The sequence below is a fragment of the Corvus cornix genome, chromosome 1A (assembly GCF_000738735.6).
Source record: "Corvus cornix cornix isolate S_Up_H32 chromosome 1A, ASM73873v5, whole genome shotgun sequence".
In the NCBI taxonomy this organism is placed as follows: Eukaryota; Metazoa; Chordata; class Aves; order Passeriformes; family Corvidae; genus Corvus; species Corvus cornix.
In genome coordinates, this window is record NC_047057.1 from 44,912,331 (window position 1) to 44,927,041 (window position 14,711).

Sequence of the window (14,711 nt, forward strand, 5' to 3'; positions counted from 1 at the left end):
TTTATTTGATCCAGGCTAGCCAACTAAATCAGTTTTTAAAACAATATAATAGCATTCCTGGCACCTGACGTGTTTTCCTGCAAACAGATGTTGTACCAGATGTGGGTGTGGGACTTTGTTTTTATAAAGCTTGAAAGAACATCAGAAATATGTGATTGCAGGGTCCATTCTGCCCAAGACAGCCTTCATAAATAATGTTTATACAGGGATTTGAGAAGGCTGTCAGGGAAGGAGCACAGACATTTCTTGCATGCAGCGTGCAGGCAGAGTGGTGTCTCTCAGTTCTGCACAGGCACGGTGCAAAACCTGAGGCCACCATGCTGCAGTGTGTCCTGGGGGTCCCTTGGTCCCAGGCAGCCAAAAGCAGAGGTGAGCGGGAAGCAAGACCCAGAATCTCTTATCTGAATGCCTAGGGTGTTTGGGGCCCAAGACTGCATAAAGGAAAGCCTCAAATATTCCCTTTTGGACAGGAATAGGCATTTGTGGCCTGAAACTACTGATGTGAGGGGATTCTGCTCTCATGCACAAGTTCTCGTGGGAACCTGAAACCATGAGTTTGCCCGGGCAGCTCGGGTGAATCCAGCAGCCATTTGGGAATGTGCCCCAGGGCTGTAACTAGTGGCAGTTTGCAGTCAGAGCATGCGATTTTACTTCAGGGGCACAGCTGGCTTGAGTGGTTCCCAACGGGCAGCTATGTGGTCCTGCAGTTTGTGGCACTGTTATCCCCACAGCTGCCAGGGAAGGCACACCCCTCCAGAATGCAGGATGTTGTTTTGTTTTTAGCGTGGCTCACTTCAGTGATGACATGCACAGTGCTGGCTCCCACAGCACGGGGAGCAGGACATAGGCAACGTGGGCATAGGAACTTCTGCCAGCCTTGCCGCTGAAGGACTCATCAGCCTTAACACATGGCTGAAGGCAAATGGTTGATCCCACAAGATAAAAGCCTGTCTGTTTGTTCTCACACTTCTTTTTAATACCTGATTTTATACAAATTGAAACAGCTTCAGGGGGAGATTGAGACCTGCCTGCTACAGAGAGCCTCACACTGAAGAAATAGAGACTTTCTTGGCACATGAGGGAGAGACAGGATGGAGATGTTGCACATCAGGTGCAGAAGGAAGGAGCTTAGCTGGGAGCTCATGTGCCGTGGGTGCCCTAGTTCCCAGATCTTCTGGCCAGGATATGTGTCTCCCTGCTAGGTTGCCAGCAGGCATGAGCCCTCTCCTCAGGGCACATTTAACATGGCAGGTCTCGGACACCCAAAGGCAGCCCCACACTGGTGCTTTGGCTGCCCGTGCAGCCTAGCCAAAGCTCGTGCTGAATGCCCCACAGCCAGATCAGTACTGCCATGTGATCACTGCACCATGATGTGAAATCCATGTCCTGACTCTTCCCTTGCAAAATCAAGCCTGTGCCAGAGGTCAGTGCTGTAACACAGAGCACACTCTGTCATAATCCCGTCTATGGGGACAGGGCCCTTGGCACACAGGCAGAGCCCTGGTGAGCCATGTGAGTGTAGGTCTTGGCGCTATTGCCTCAGCACTGGTTCACATTCACCACTCCTACACCTCTTCCCCCTTTTCTGGCCCCTGTGCCACCTGTCCTATTAATTTCCAAATTAAGCATTTGCTTTACATTTTCATTATCACACACATGACAGGAGAATAGATGGCTACAGCCATATATGAAGCCTCAGTTTATTAATTGCAGCCCACAGCTCTTGGAAAGCTGCATTAAGTGTAGTCCATCACCAGAATATAATATATTTGTTTTGGAGCAATGATCTTCATAGCACACTCCTATGCTCACAGCTTTTCTGATTTGTGAAGCACCTGCTCTAAAAATGCTCCTGTTATACAAGAACCTGTACCTCACATAAGATCTGCAAAAGAGAGAAGAATTAAGTGTAAAGATAATTTTGCTTGTGGCAAAATGAAGGGGATCACAGCAATTACCCAAAGGGGGAAAAAAAAAGGTATCAAGAATATTGAACTTAGGCTGTTTGGTATCATTGGAACAGATGAAGAGAATACAAACGAAGAGTTGACAAAACAAATACTGGTTTCAGCAGGAGTCTGAATGATTTGTGTTCAGAAGTTCATGAAATTCAGTCAAAACCACACTATCATCACAAAGTTGTCTTTCACATGTGAGGAAAGCAGTGAGACTTTTCTTCACTATCTATTTGCTCCTGAGCTAGACAGTCAGGTCCTCTGGGTCACCTGGAGAAACCACATTGAGTTTGAGTAGAACAGCCATGCTCAGGTAAGGTTCTGGAAAGGATCTGCTCTCTTCCAGAGGACTGCAACTCTCAAAGTTCATTCTGATGCCTGTGGTCATGACTATCATCTGCACTCATTCTCAGCGATCCTAGGGAGAAAGCTGTAGGTGAAATGGGTCTTGATTCAGGGATGTGTTCCCTCCTGTACTTCTCAATGTAAGGTTTAGCCACTTCCCACACCTGTGAAACAAGAATGTGAAACAGCAGAGTCAGAGGCAAGACAAAAGGTCAGCTAAGACATCAACACATGAGTTCAGGAAACCTTATAGAAAAGTTATTGGGATAGAGGTGGCAAAGCTATGTAGATATGCTATATGGGATGAGCAGAACCAGAGAGGCAGATAGAGTGAGGTTTAGGGAAGAGCACATGGATGGAGTTGACAAGGGATGGGAAAGGATACAGCTCCAAGGGGACAAGGTGAAAGGATTCAAGGCAAAAATACTTTGTCTTGTCTTGTTACCAGGCTAATGCTCTGTGTGCAATAGCTGGGAGAGAATCACTGCACTTGCTACAAAACCACTTGACCATGAAGAGGATAGAGCAGCAAAAACAGCAGCTGGCATGGACAAAGAAAAAGGGTTCTAGACAATCCTATGGCACAAGCCAAAAGCCAGCACTCGCCTTCTGGTCCACGAGCAGCCTGTGAGCTGCTTCAATGTCTGGGGCCATGAAGCGATCCTTTATCCAGGGCCTGTAACGAGACATTGGAGAAACATTAACCACCACCGCCAGCAGCTGCTCTCCAGGCAGGCAACCTCTGAGGAAGGTGTTTATCTGATCTTACCTCACCACAGAGCGCACAAGGTCGTAGACCTTCTCCAATGGGGTTGTTGTTCTCAGAGGGCGTAGGAATTCAATGCCCTGGCAGGCAGCAAGCAGCTCGATAGCCAGAACTAGGAAACAGAACAGCGAAAGGGATGTTTGGCAGGTACAGCTCAAGGCGAGGTTTCCTGTGTAAAGCTATCCCTGGCCTTTGTTCTCACTAATACGATATGGTTTCAGGCAATGTGAAAAACCAGTGGATCCACATGCCCCAGAGAGCCAGCCCAGTGGCAGGACCATTTCATGGATGATGCTGGGGGCAGTATCAAGCATTTCAGCAAGCAGATTTTGGGTGCTCTGTTGTACAGACCTTTCAAGTGTACCAGGAAATCCTGGTCACCAGTGTCTTAAATCCCTAGGAATCTCTTCCAGGTTAACTTGAATACTCAAATTAATGTCCATCATAAATCAGAAAACTTCTTTAGCACTGAGAAAAGAAGGGCCTGAGCTAAAAATGAAAGTTCTCTCTATGAAGCTTGCAAGAGCCCACATGAAAACACCGGTAAAATGACAGTGCTTTGGAAGAGAGTCTTCTGTCTGGAGATGTTTGCACTGTATCTGCCTACCTCACACCTGATCATTATTGGTATTAGCTTCTCATTTTCGTGAATCAAGGTCTGTCTGGAAATCAGGATTTTAATTTTACCTTGTTCCACGTGTTCAATAACTCTCAAAGCTTTTCTTGCAGCCCATCCTCCCATGGATACATGATCCTCTGTAGCAGCACTGGTTGAGAGAGAATCCACAGAAGACGGGTGGCACAAGGCTTTGTTTTCAGAAACTGCAAAAATCCGGCACAATGAATGTTGGGAGAATGGGCATGAGACAGCAGAAGCAATGGACAGCATGGAGATAAGAGCCTATCTACCACCTTGGGTCCAACTATTGCTCCTCTTTTGAGGATGCATCAGTATTTTACCTGGACTGAGTAATTTGTAATAACCACCTTGAAAATCTGCCATTGCCTCTGAAAACTAACCAACATCAGTCTTTAGACTCAAATATTAATCAAATATGGAACGACTGCTCACTCTTCACTCCCCCATCTCCAGGCTTGAGTTGCTGTGGCTAAAAGGCCTGAAGGAAACTGAAGAAGAAGAGCAGACAGCATAACTGAAACACTAGCCTGGTCCTGCCTGTTGCTCTGGGGCAACTCTCTGTAAAGGGTATTGGCTCCCTCTGGTTTTGGTCACGAATATCGCCCCTCCCCTGTTTTCAAGAACACAGCTAGAGATCAGCATCTGGTCTGCTCATTGCAGCTGAGGCACTTTCAGAACTTCCTGTACAAAAATGCAGGAGTGTGATACAAATCTTCTCCCACTCTCGTCTTGCTACAAGGCTGCCCATGTCCATGAGCATGACACCACTCCAGCTTTGAGAGTCAGGTGCAAGCTCTGGAGTAAATTCTCATGCTGCACCCCAAAGCAATGGCAATTTGGCTGCAGCAAAGGCCTTAGGCACCATTCAATGACAATTTGAGGTTGAGAATTGCTCTTTAAAAGAGAAAAAATGAGGTCTGAATCTCTGGCTGCACTGGGCCTTTTCTTTCTGAAGCCCAGCAGGATGCTGCGTAATGCCCTTGCCAAATTAGTGGCTTCAGAAAAGCTACAAGAGCGACAGAGAGGTGGTGACACCAATTGCAAACAGGCTGGAGTGACACAGTCTAGGACCAGAGGCCAGCTGGCACATTCAGGCAGGTGACAGCAGGTCCCGGAGAGGCTGCATGTGGCCGCTGCAAACAGCTCGGTCTGGCAGGCACAGAGCTGCTGGAACGGGGGCAGACAGACACATCCAGCAGCGCTGCAAAATGCCTGCAAATTTTTTGCAGTTTTATCTATTAACCCTGGGAGTGAAAAACATTATCTGGTACACAAACAGCCCAGAAAATGGCAGAGTGATTAAAAAAATACTAATGATTAAAAAATAGGTTAAAAAAAATAAAAGGAACTCAAACTTCAATTCAGATAAAATCCTGTCTATTTTGATCAGGATGAGATGATTTTGACCCATGGACTCCTACTGTCAGCAGAGGCAGGGCTATAATTTTCATTTCCCACAGCAGAAATCACAAACACCCCAGAATCTGTCACACCAGATTGCAAAAGTGTGCAGTGAAACCTGATGCCATGTAACCAGCTGAGGCCTGGAGCCATCCTAAACTCTTCCCAGCCAAAAGGTAAAGCTTCCAGCCCTTAAACGAGGGGGGATGAGCATTTCAGCTTCTCTTCCAGGCCCACTTGCCAAACCAGCCTCTAGGCAGGGTTCCTTTAGCATATTGATTTAGTTAATTCACTTGTTTTTCTGCAGAATGTTTATCTACACATTTATCTGATATCCTCTGTTCCTGTGTTTGTTTGTATCTTTTAAAATTTACTCTCTTCTCATAGCATGTTTATCTTTATATTGGCTCATGCTTCCCTGAACCTATGAACTGTGATATCCCAGCGGCCATCAGGTTTCTTGTTGCCTTAGTCACGGGTACTAGAGGAAACACCGAACTGATGTCTAATTTCAGTGTGCTCCCCCAATAGCCAGCCCTGCAAACTCCAGTCTGCTGAGGACTGTGGGGTCTAATACTGATGTACAGACCAGGCTGTCAAATGGAGACAGCCAGTACTGAGGGCATCAGGCCACCTTTGAGACAAGCCTTCCCACCAAAGTCCACTTAAGAGTTTGCACGCTCAGAGCACTGAACATGCCCAAGGGTCAGTGCAGAGTAAGGAAGCCTGAGCTGAAATAATAGCAGCTGCACTCAACATCACACTTTATAAGACAGCAAAAAACAAGCGGAGAAGAGACAGAAAACAGGAGCCAGATACCTTTGTGTCTACTATTAGATTACATCTGTCTTGAAAGAAATCAGTCTTTCTAGCTTGCTCTCCCTGTGGTATTGCTCAAGCACTCACCCAGGGCAGCTGCTGTGCAGTGTGCAATCATGAAGCCTGAGTTCAGACCTCCTTCAGTGACTAAAAATGCAGGCAGTTCACTCAGTGAGGGGTTGCACAGCCTCTCAATTCTTCTTTCACTAATTGCAGCGAGTTCATGCACACCAATTGCCAAATAGTCCAGAGCCTACAAAAAAAAGATCTCATTAAACCAGATGACAGAAACAAGCAAGCAAAAAAACCAAAACAGAAACAAAGTTTTTTCCTTTCTTCAAATGCTGAATTACCTTTGCAGGATATTCCCCATGAAAATTTCCTCCAGAAATGGTCTCTTCTCTTTCAGCAAACACCATCTTTAAGGAGCAGTTGAGGCACACACAAGTGAAACACAGTTTACATGAGAGATATCTGCGGTAATCGGAATATCTTAACTGAAGGAGTATTTGTGCTCATAGGCTTTTATGTGCAAGCACTTTATATTGCATCCACACTTCCACTTTTCAGGAAATGAAGACACAATCTCAGTTCTTCAAACTTGTACATACAATTTTGATATGTATTTTTTTCAAATAAGCTACATAAAGGGAGGTCTTTGATGGAGGGTGGGGAGGGGGGCAAAGAAACCCATCTGTTCAGATCCTAGCATAGATTTTCAGTTCCTTGATAGATCCTCTCCATGACAGTTACAATTTAGGACAGATTAGAAGCCATGATGCTTATCAGCAATTGATATGATGCTATGTACAGCATCATTACAGTGGTGACAGAAATGCAGCCTTGCATTGCAGTGCTGACAGAAATCCTCCCGTGCAGTCATAGGAAAGGAAGAGAGGTTACTGTTGCAAACAATGGCAGTTATTGACCAAAGCCAGTTATGACTTTTTTGCCTCCTGTGAGAGTAATTATACTGAAGAAAAGAATAAAAAAGGCCAAGCAGGATTTTACAAAGTATTAAAGTAATCGAAAAGATACAGGGTTGTCCGTGGCACTGTTGATTTCGGTCGTTATTATGTCCTTCACAAAAGCAATTGTATCATTTACAATTCCATGGACCTAGAACAAAAGACATTTGTGCCTGAGCTTAGTATCTGCACTTAGTTCGCCTTCAGGATGCTGACTGAGTTGCAGGGACCCTCTTTCCCATCATCCCACTCGACTTTCACACATGGAAGACGGTCTTGGATTTGTTTTAACATGAGGAGCATCACTGACAATCCTAGACACTTGAAAGATGATATTCACTATTATTGTGGCAGTTTTGCCAAAAGAGTAATCTGAATATGACATTCTTTACTTGTTTGGGTTGGTTTACCTAAATGGAAGATATTCATTCAGTGGCAGAAGTGTTATGAGGGAAGAAGTAGCCTTACAAAGACCCACAGAAAACCTCTTATTAATTAATTGGCTTCCATTAATTCCACTGGTTTAATAGCTTTGCTCCTGTTAAAACACATACGACTGACTTCTTCCAACATGTTTGAGCTACTACACTCCGTTGGCTTTTGGAAACACCTAGTTCATGTTCTTAACACCACTGCAGAAGAAAGTCCCTACAAAATCTGCAAGCATGGAAACTAGCACTTTCCCTCTGCTTCTGACCCCTGGCCTCTTCCAGATCTGAACACTGCTTTGTTAGATGCTGCTGATGGGTGCATGCACGCAATCAACAAATTACATATCTCCATTATTACAATTTTGAAGTGAAGAAGAAGCAAAATAAGAGTCAGACAGAGTCAGACAGCACATAACTGACAGTATTTCTGAGGTGGAAACTTCATCATCATTTATCTATTGTAATAGAAGGATATAAAAGTCAGTTTTTACCTGAGGGCAGCAGCGCATTGTGTATGCATCCTGAACTCGGTCACAGAATCTATGGCTCTCTGGAAGAAAAAAGGGGGGCAAAACTCAAATATTCCTTACACAAAAGCATTGTGTCCTGTTGAAGGACCCAGCTTGTCCTGGTAATCTGAGAGGGTGAAGGTTAAGATTGTTCACCTGCTATTTCTGATGGATGATGGTCAGAATCTAGAAGAGACCTGAATCGAAAGGCCACTTCAGCCTGCCCTCGATGTGGGCGCACTGCATGGATATCTAGTAAGACAAGTTAGATGGTTAGGCTTGGCAAAGCTTTTGTTCAGCAAACAGACAGGGAAGGCCCAGTACCCACCAGTGTCAAAGGCCCTCGTTGTACCCTTCAGGACTTCGAGTGTAAGGGCAGCGATGATGTCAGCTTGCCTCGCTATGGCCCCTGCTCTTTCAACTGCCTCACAGCCCAGTGAGGTGATCATCTGTGTCCCATTGATGAGGGCCAGACCCTTCAAAGGGAGAGCAGGTGTTAAGCAAAGTCATTGCAGCTATTCCACACACTGTGACAATTCCCCATATCTGTGACAATTCTCCTTCCCACATGAAGAAGTTAAAGACCTTTGCCTAGCTTCTTGGACCATCCTGAAATCATAAAATGCACAGCTTGACTGAGCTTCTTTGCTATGTAAAGTGTCAATGCTCATGACCCCACTAAGTCACTGCAGACACCCTTGGGGCACCAGTAGTTCCAAGTAAGTCAGATACCTGCTTCAAGTCAGTCATCTGACCTCCTGTTACAGCCAAAGGGCAGATAGGTACTGTCTTGAAGGTGCCTCTTAGACAGCTGTTTCAGGATGGCATAAAGTGCTTTCTGAAGGGGCCTGTCTGTCTCCACTGACCACAGAGCCAATCTGAACACCAGGCTTGGGTCTGACATTTCAGGTCAAGCAGGGTGACACTAGGAGGAGTGAATCCCGCTCCTGACAACACTTCATCAATATCCTTCTGAAGCTTGATTTAAAATCATTAATTCATTTAATGCTTTTATTGTGCATATAAAGCAAATAGTGATTGACTGTGCTCGTTTTCATCAGCTGACATCATTAAACTTTATTACCTCTTTAGGTTTCAAGGTAATTGGTTTCAGTCCATGGGCTTCCAGGACCTGTGAAGGAGTTCAATGCCAAGATAATCAATGAAAAATACTCTTCAGTAACTAAGTCACTAAAACTTAAATGTTTCCATGAATAGAAATACTAACAAATTTCTTAAGTGATGGGAGAAAAAGAGCTTTATATCACAAACATATAACATATTTTTTTCTGCTGGGCTAATTAAAGGGCTTCCAAACTAGCACCTTATTTCCTAGTGCCAGTACAAGAAGGTAGCAGGAGCACTAAGCAAGATACTGTCACGGCCCATTAACATCTACTGTGTTCTAGATGATGGGAGAGGGCAACAGTAAAGAAGGCTGGAAACCTCTTGGGAAGGCAATTCTGCCTACACCCTGCCTTATAGCATTTTGGCTTGGCATAAATTATTCCTTTTAAAATGATCCCCTAATCCTTTCTATAGAAAATCTCTAGTGGCAAGAGGAGTCCTATCCAGTTTATTCTATACATGTCTATTCTAGAGGGCAATTGGTCTTGTAGGAAATGGAGAAACAGCATAACCTATTTCTCATTTAATCCTCTCACCCTTTCCAACAGAAGAGGTAATGCATCTCAGAAGTGTACAGCTATAACTTCTGATTTCGAAGGTCCAGAACACACTGGTCTGCTTCCTCCCTACTCCTCTCCCTGTGTAGTCCTCAATCCTTCTCCAGTCTATAGTGATGTACACCTATCAATTCATGAACAAGTCTGGTATTCAAATATTCATGGATAGGAGTGATAGGTGTAGCAGAACAAACTACCGTGAAAGACTTCGGAGGAGCTGGACTTGGAGATACTTAACACAAGATCAATCTGCTGATGTGTTAGTGACAGAATAACAATTGATTAAAACCTAATTCCATTCTAACACTTCTGTCTTGTGAAGGAGAATGATATAAAGGCTCCTTGTAACCCTAGTTAGTTTATCAAAAATAAAATATCCAAACCTATGTATTTACTTAAAGCCCTTATAAAATCAGTAGAAATTTTACTGCGAAGATTTTGCCTCCAGTAAATCTCCAGGTACTCTCTGCATTTGAGAGGTGATCTCGGGTTTTTTAGAAAAGCGTTGATGTTCATGGAGCTGGAGATACAGTAATAATTCTTTCAGAGTTGGTATCATATCCTGTCCCTTTCTCCAGTTCATAAATGATGTCACTGTGCTATCTTGTATTGCAATACTATGGCATGATATGTCTTTAGGGCTCAATAACATGCTGCTTATTTATGTCTCCTCCAGTGACATGTGGGTCGGTTATTACATTCTTCATGGACCCACCTTCCTCAAATTAGAGGATGAGTAGCTAAAGGCAACCTAGTCCTAATTCAAACTAGTATAGAAAATCCAAAGACTTTTACATGTTATTAATCTGAGCAAACCCAATCAGCTGCACGAATCTTACATATTTAGCATCAGCCCAGCCACTCTTCGGGGACCACATCTTTCCCTCTCCAATTAATCCCAGAGCAAGATGAGAGAGGGGGGCCAAGTCTCCGCTGGCTCCAACTGTCCCTTTCTCTGGGATATAAGGAAGGCAGGATGCTAGAAAGAACACAAAAATCACTCATTTTAGAACCTTCCCTTGATACACTCTTTGGAAAACAGAGAAGCCAGCTCGTAAGTGTGGTCACAGTAACATCCTGCAATCATGAACAATGTCCCCAACAGGACTACTCTCGTTGCAGCCTGGGGGACACAGCCCAGGGTGATTGCACCTACAGCAAGGCAGCTACAATGCTTCTTGTCTCAGCTCTCCATCACAGGGTGACCACCTGGTGTGGACAAAGCTATCTCCTAATTTCTTACTCCACTAAACACTGGGCTATTCTTAGAAACCATCTTTGAGCCCTCTTCTCCCCGTCCTACTCCTCTGGGCACTGAAACGTGGAAATGAAGAAATGGAGCCTGGGAAACATCAGAAGAAGCAAGGAGGGAACCTGTCTGTTCCTCTTATTTTGCAGAGCTAAACACTGAATTGCAGCTCCTTCACACACTGCAGGAGGAGGAGGAGGAGGGTGTTACAGAGTGCAGCACAAAGACTGTTTTTGGGGCTCACATAAATGAACATGGCTCTTCTCTCATACACGTGGTCTGTGGTCTCAGAACAATCTTCCCAATCTACAGTTTAGGAAAAGAAGAGAAGGAGAGTTGATCCTAACACTGACATTAGACAGAAGGTGCTCTTTGCTTGGCAAGGCCCCACCAGAGGGGCCATCCAGTGGTCATCAGCTAATGAACATCAGCCACTGCTTTGGGTTCTCTGCCACAGCATCTGGCAAGGGGGGGAAGGCCACCCAGCTGGAACTGCTGTGGCAGTTGTGGCCATGTAAGCTGCTGACTGGCCATGGGCTTCTGTGTGGCTGCCTCGTAGCCCTTGTGTACAAACACCTCTGTAGGTCTCAGGGGGTCTGCTCCCAAAACCAGGTGGTGCTTAAGTGGGTCTGCTTCACAAACACCAACACATGCAGTGTTCTGTATGGTAATGGCCCCCTCCTCCCTAAATCCCTGTATTCCTAGAGATGGTGACACACACGATACCACCCAACAGGACAGAAGAGACAGAAGAGAGAGGACAGAGACTTGAGCCTTTGTAAAAAAGCTTTCCCAGAGCCATGCTCTTAGTCAAGCTTAGCCTTGAACTAATTATCTGACCTTTCAGAGGCTCATTTCCCAAATTTCTGCCTGTTGCATCCCTTTCTCTCAGCCTTTCCAGTCAGTTAAGCTCATACCCCATGTCCTTCAACAGAGCAATGGTCTCCAGTTGTGAGCTTGTACAGCCAAACTCTAGCCCTGATCTCTCAACTACCAAGCTGAAAGACCAGCATCTGTAGCTTGACCCATTGAGCTACACCTCTTAACAAAACAGTTAAAAGGAAAAACAAAAGGGAAAGGAAGATTTTCTTTAAACATCTTTTTACCATTAAATGCTTTAATAACTTGCTCGAGGGTTTCTAGGGATATTCCACTGTATCCTTTGGCTAGGACATTGATTCTCAGTGCCAACAGCATACGAGATCTCTCTGGGGTCAAAGGTTTCCCCACACCTGAAACAGTAACAGAACCCTCTTGGTTACTCACCTGCTACCAACAAGGGCAGAAAAGGGAAACACCAAGCAATCTCTCATTACCTGCAGAATGTGAACGAACCAAGTTCACTTGAAGCTCCCTACAGAAAAAAAAAAATATGTTAAACCTCAAAAAAAGTCTCATCAGGTTTTATTTTGCACAAAAGAGAAGAAAGTCCTGAAGCAGCTCTCTCATTTAACCCCAAACTATACAACTACAGGGTCAAACTGCTCCCTCTTCTTCCTTTCCTGAAAAGTGAGGGCAGAGAAGGCTGCACACACAACATACCTCAGATTACTGTTTGGGATGACAGTCCTGGCAAACTTTCCAAAACCCGTGGTGATGCCATAAACAACTGCAAGAAATGTACACTGCTGGTTAAGGAGGGAACCTGAAGAAGTCTTCTAAATAATTAATAGTTAAAAGCAAAATTATTTACCTGTCTGTTCCTTTACGATCCTTTCAATCACTTCTCGTGATTGTTTGACTTTAGCTTCAGCTTCGGGTGTGAGCTAAAACATAAGTAGTTTAAATATTAGCTTATTTCTCATTATTTAGTTGTAGAAAAATAAACACATAATTTTTAGCTGCATTTGTTCAGAATTTTTACCTTTATCTTGTAGAGTCCCTTTCCTAAATTGACCAAGTCCTCCGTTGTTAAGCTGTTGCCATCTAAAGAAATATACTACACCAAAGAACCACATTTTAGTTTGGGATATGGATACATATAATGTTGCTTAATAATCAATAATAATAAAAAATACAGTCAAAACTCAGCAATGACAGGAAGCTTCTTCATGCTTATTCATAAGACAGGAACCCAGGTAACAAAAACATTATAAGCACATTATAGTTTAGTTTTCTAGACCCAGCCAATCGAATAGCCCCTACTTTTGTGAATGCTGCACTGGCTGAACTCTCAGCATTTTCTGGTGAGTAGCAGGATTTGTTACCAAGTTGTAAAATCATTGGTTATTCCTACCTGTTCAGGTTCTCGGTATTTGCTGTATCTGAAAGTTTTGTAAAGGAAAAAGGGCAGACAGGATTTCACAGGTAGTGAGCACTCAGTTACAGCTGGCAATGTGTTTTAAGAATGAAGGAACTCTAAAAAAACCAGGCAATCTGGAAAATTACACATCTGTAATTGTAAACTTTCACAAAGCAGTCAAAAAGGATACAAATGAACTCCTTCTGGTTGAGATGGTATGAAATCTGGAGACATTATATCTCCTTCTATAACTAGAAGAAATATGCAGAATAAGCACATACATGATTAAATTGGATTCTTCAGATAAATTAATTTGTTATTTATTACAATTCACAGCAGTAAGAATTCTGATTTCCAGTTATCATCCCTGAACATATTTGTTCACTTCTGGGAAAATAACAAGGAGGTATGTATTTATTTAAGGTATTCCAAAAGCAAAGGCATAACAGCTTACACTATATATGACAGCAGATAGAGAAGATGTATATAGAATCCTGTACCTTCTAACTTTTGTGTAGTTCTGTTCCTAAATATTCTTAAATTATTGGGCATTTTCCCATAAAAACTCTAGACAATCTCTCCAGTGTAATTTTAGATGAATCTAGATAAAACCACAGTTTCCTGACTCAGATGACAACACAGTCACTCTGCAATGCTTAAGGTTTTGCTTACCAACTTCAACAAATTCATTGTCCTCTAGAGCATCCCCCACGGTATCATCAAGATCCAGCAAGCCAAGTCCCTTGCACCTTCGAATGTAAAACTTTACTTCTTCCACCGAGGCAAATCCCCCATTGTCAGGCTTGTTTTTCATGTACCGTCTCACAGCTTCCTTTCCCAGCCACTCAATGGTGTTTGTGGAGTTTAGGCATGGCACCGCCAGCCATTCTCCTCGGACATGCACCGTGTACCTCGGCATGTTTTCTCTCCAAAAATTGTTCCTTGACCAAGAAGGGCTGCAATGTGCAGCAGCCTCACATTTACCACACAATGGCCTGAAGAGCTGTGCAATGGCCTGAAGAGCTGTGCCTGTCTGGAGCCCAGTGTTGCAATCAGATAGAGGCAAAAATCCACCCTCAAAATCCTCACCTTTGTAAATACATGAGATCAATGTGTTTGGCTGACTTCATCCAATCAAAACAAACCCAGGGAACACACCCTTTTCACAGAAAGGCACACACGCCCCACGTATTGCTACAGGAATTTTATTCTGAAGATCACATAGGGAATATAGACATGAAAATCCAGGAGCTGAGCTTATGTAGCAGGAATAGATAAATTGGACTAAGATGCAATGCAACTGTTCTAAAAATGTAAGGGTTTAACAAGAGTTAACAGCTATTGCCTAACAAAAACCTCCACAAGGGACAGGGCTGCAAGAGAGGCACCTTGGGAATATGGGCTGCTCATGGCTCTTAGGACTGAAAGAAGATTGTATTATAGTTTTACATCGCTATCCAGAGCAGGATAAAAGCAGGCAGCAGAGGCAGCAAGCCTGCTTTCATCAGTCCCATGGTCAAGTTTAAAAACGGAATTTTTTTATTGTAGGTAAGGAAAAGATTAATTAAGTTCTATAGCCTTTTCCCTTATGCTCTGGAAGATGTTACTAGAACAGGTATCAACAAATACGAGGCCACAGCTGCACACTATCAAGCCCAGTGCTGCTATGTGATGCTTTTTTGCAGGCAGAAGGTGCAGAGG

At 43.8% G+C, this 14,711-nt stretch overlaps 1 protein-coding gene across 1 annotated transcript; it reads right to left on the reverse strand.

The window, feature by feature from the left end:
• Positions 1-1,668: 1,668 nt before the first annotated feature.
• Positions 1,669-14,072, reverse strand: HAL (histidine ammonia-lyase). Its single transcript, XM_010410800.4, has 20 exons — positions 13,683-14,072; positions 13,201-13,261; positions 13,005-13,032; positions 12,633-12,707; positions 12,462-12,534; positions 12,311-12,377; positions 12,085-12,122; positions 11,875-12,000; positions 10,359-10,498; positions 8,919-8,966; positions 8,163-8,310; positions 7,991-8,086; positions 7,817-7,875; positions 6,965-7,045; positions 6,280-6,345; positions 6,014-6,179; positions 3,754-3,888; positions 3,070-3,178; positions 2,907-2,976; positions 1,669-2,464 (listed from the first exon to the last, which is right to left on the reverse strand). The coding sequence occupies exons 1-20, from the start codon at positions 13,927-13,929 to the stop codon at positions 2,315-2,317; spliced, it is 1,983 nt and encodes a 660-aa protein (XP_010409102.1). The 5' UTR covers positions 13,930-14,072; the 3' UTR covers positions 1,669-2,314.
• Positions 14,073-14,711: the final 639 nt, after the last annotated feature.

Excerpts from the sequence above, each read along its gene's own strand:
- HAL (XM_010410800.4), bottom strand. The coding sequence starts at position 13,929 with ATGCCGAGGTACACGGTGCATGTCCGAGGAGAATGGCTGGCGGTGCCA. Across the intron at positions 13,033-13,200 it reads CAACCAGAAGGAGTTCATTT|ATACAGCAAATACCGAGAAC; the intron begins GTATCCTTTTTG and ends CAAAACTTTCAG. Across the intron at positions 6,346-6,964 it reads ACAGTGCCACGGACAACCCT|ATGGTGTTTGCTGAAAGAGA; the intron begins GTATCTTTTCGA and ends TGCTCCTTAAAG.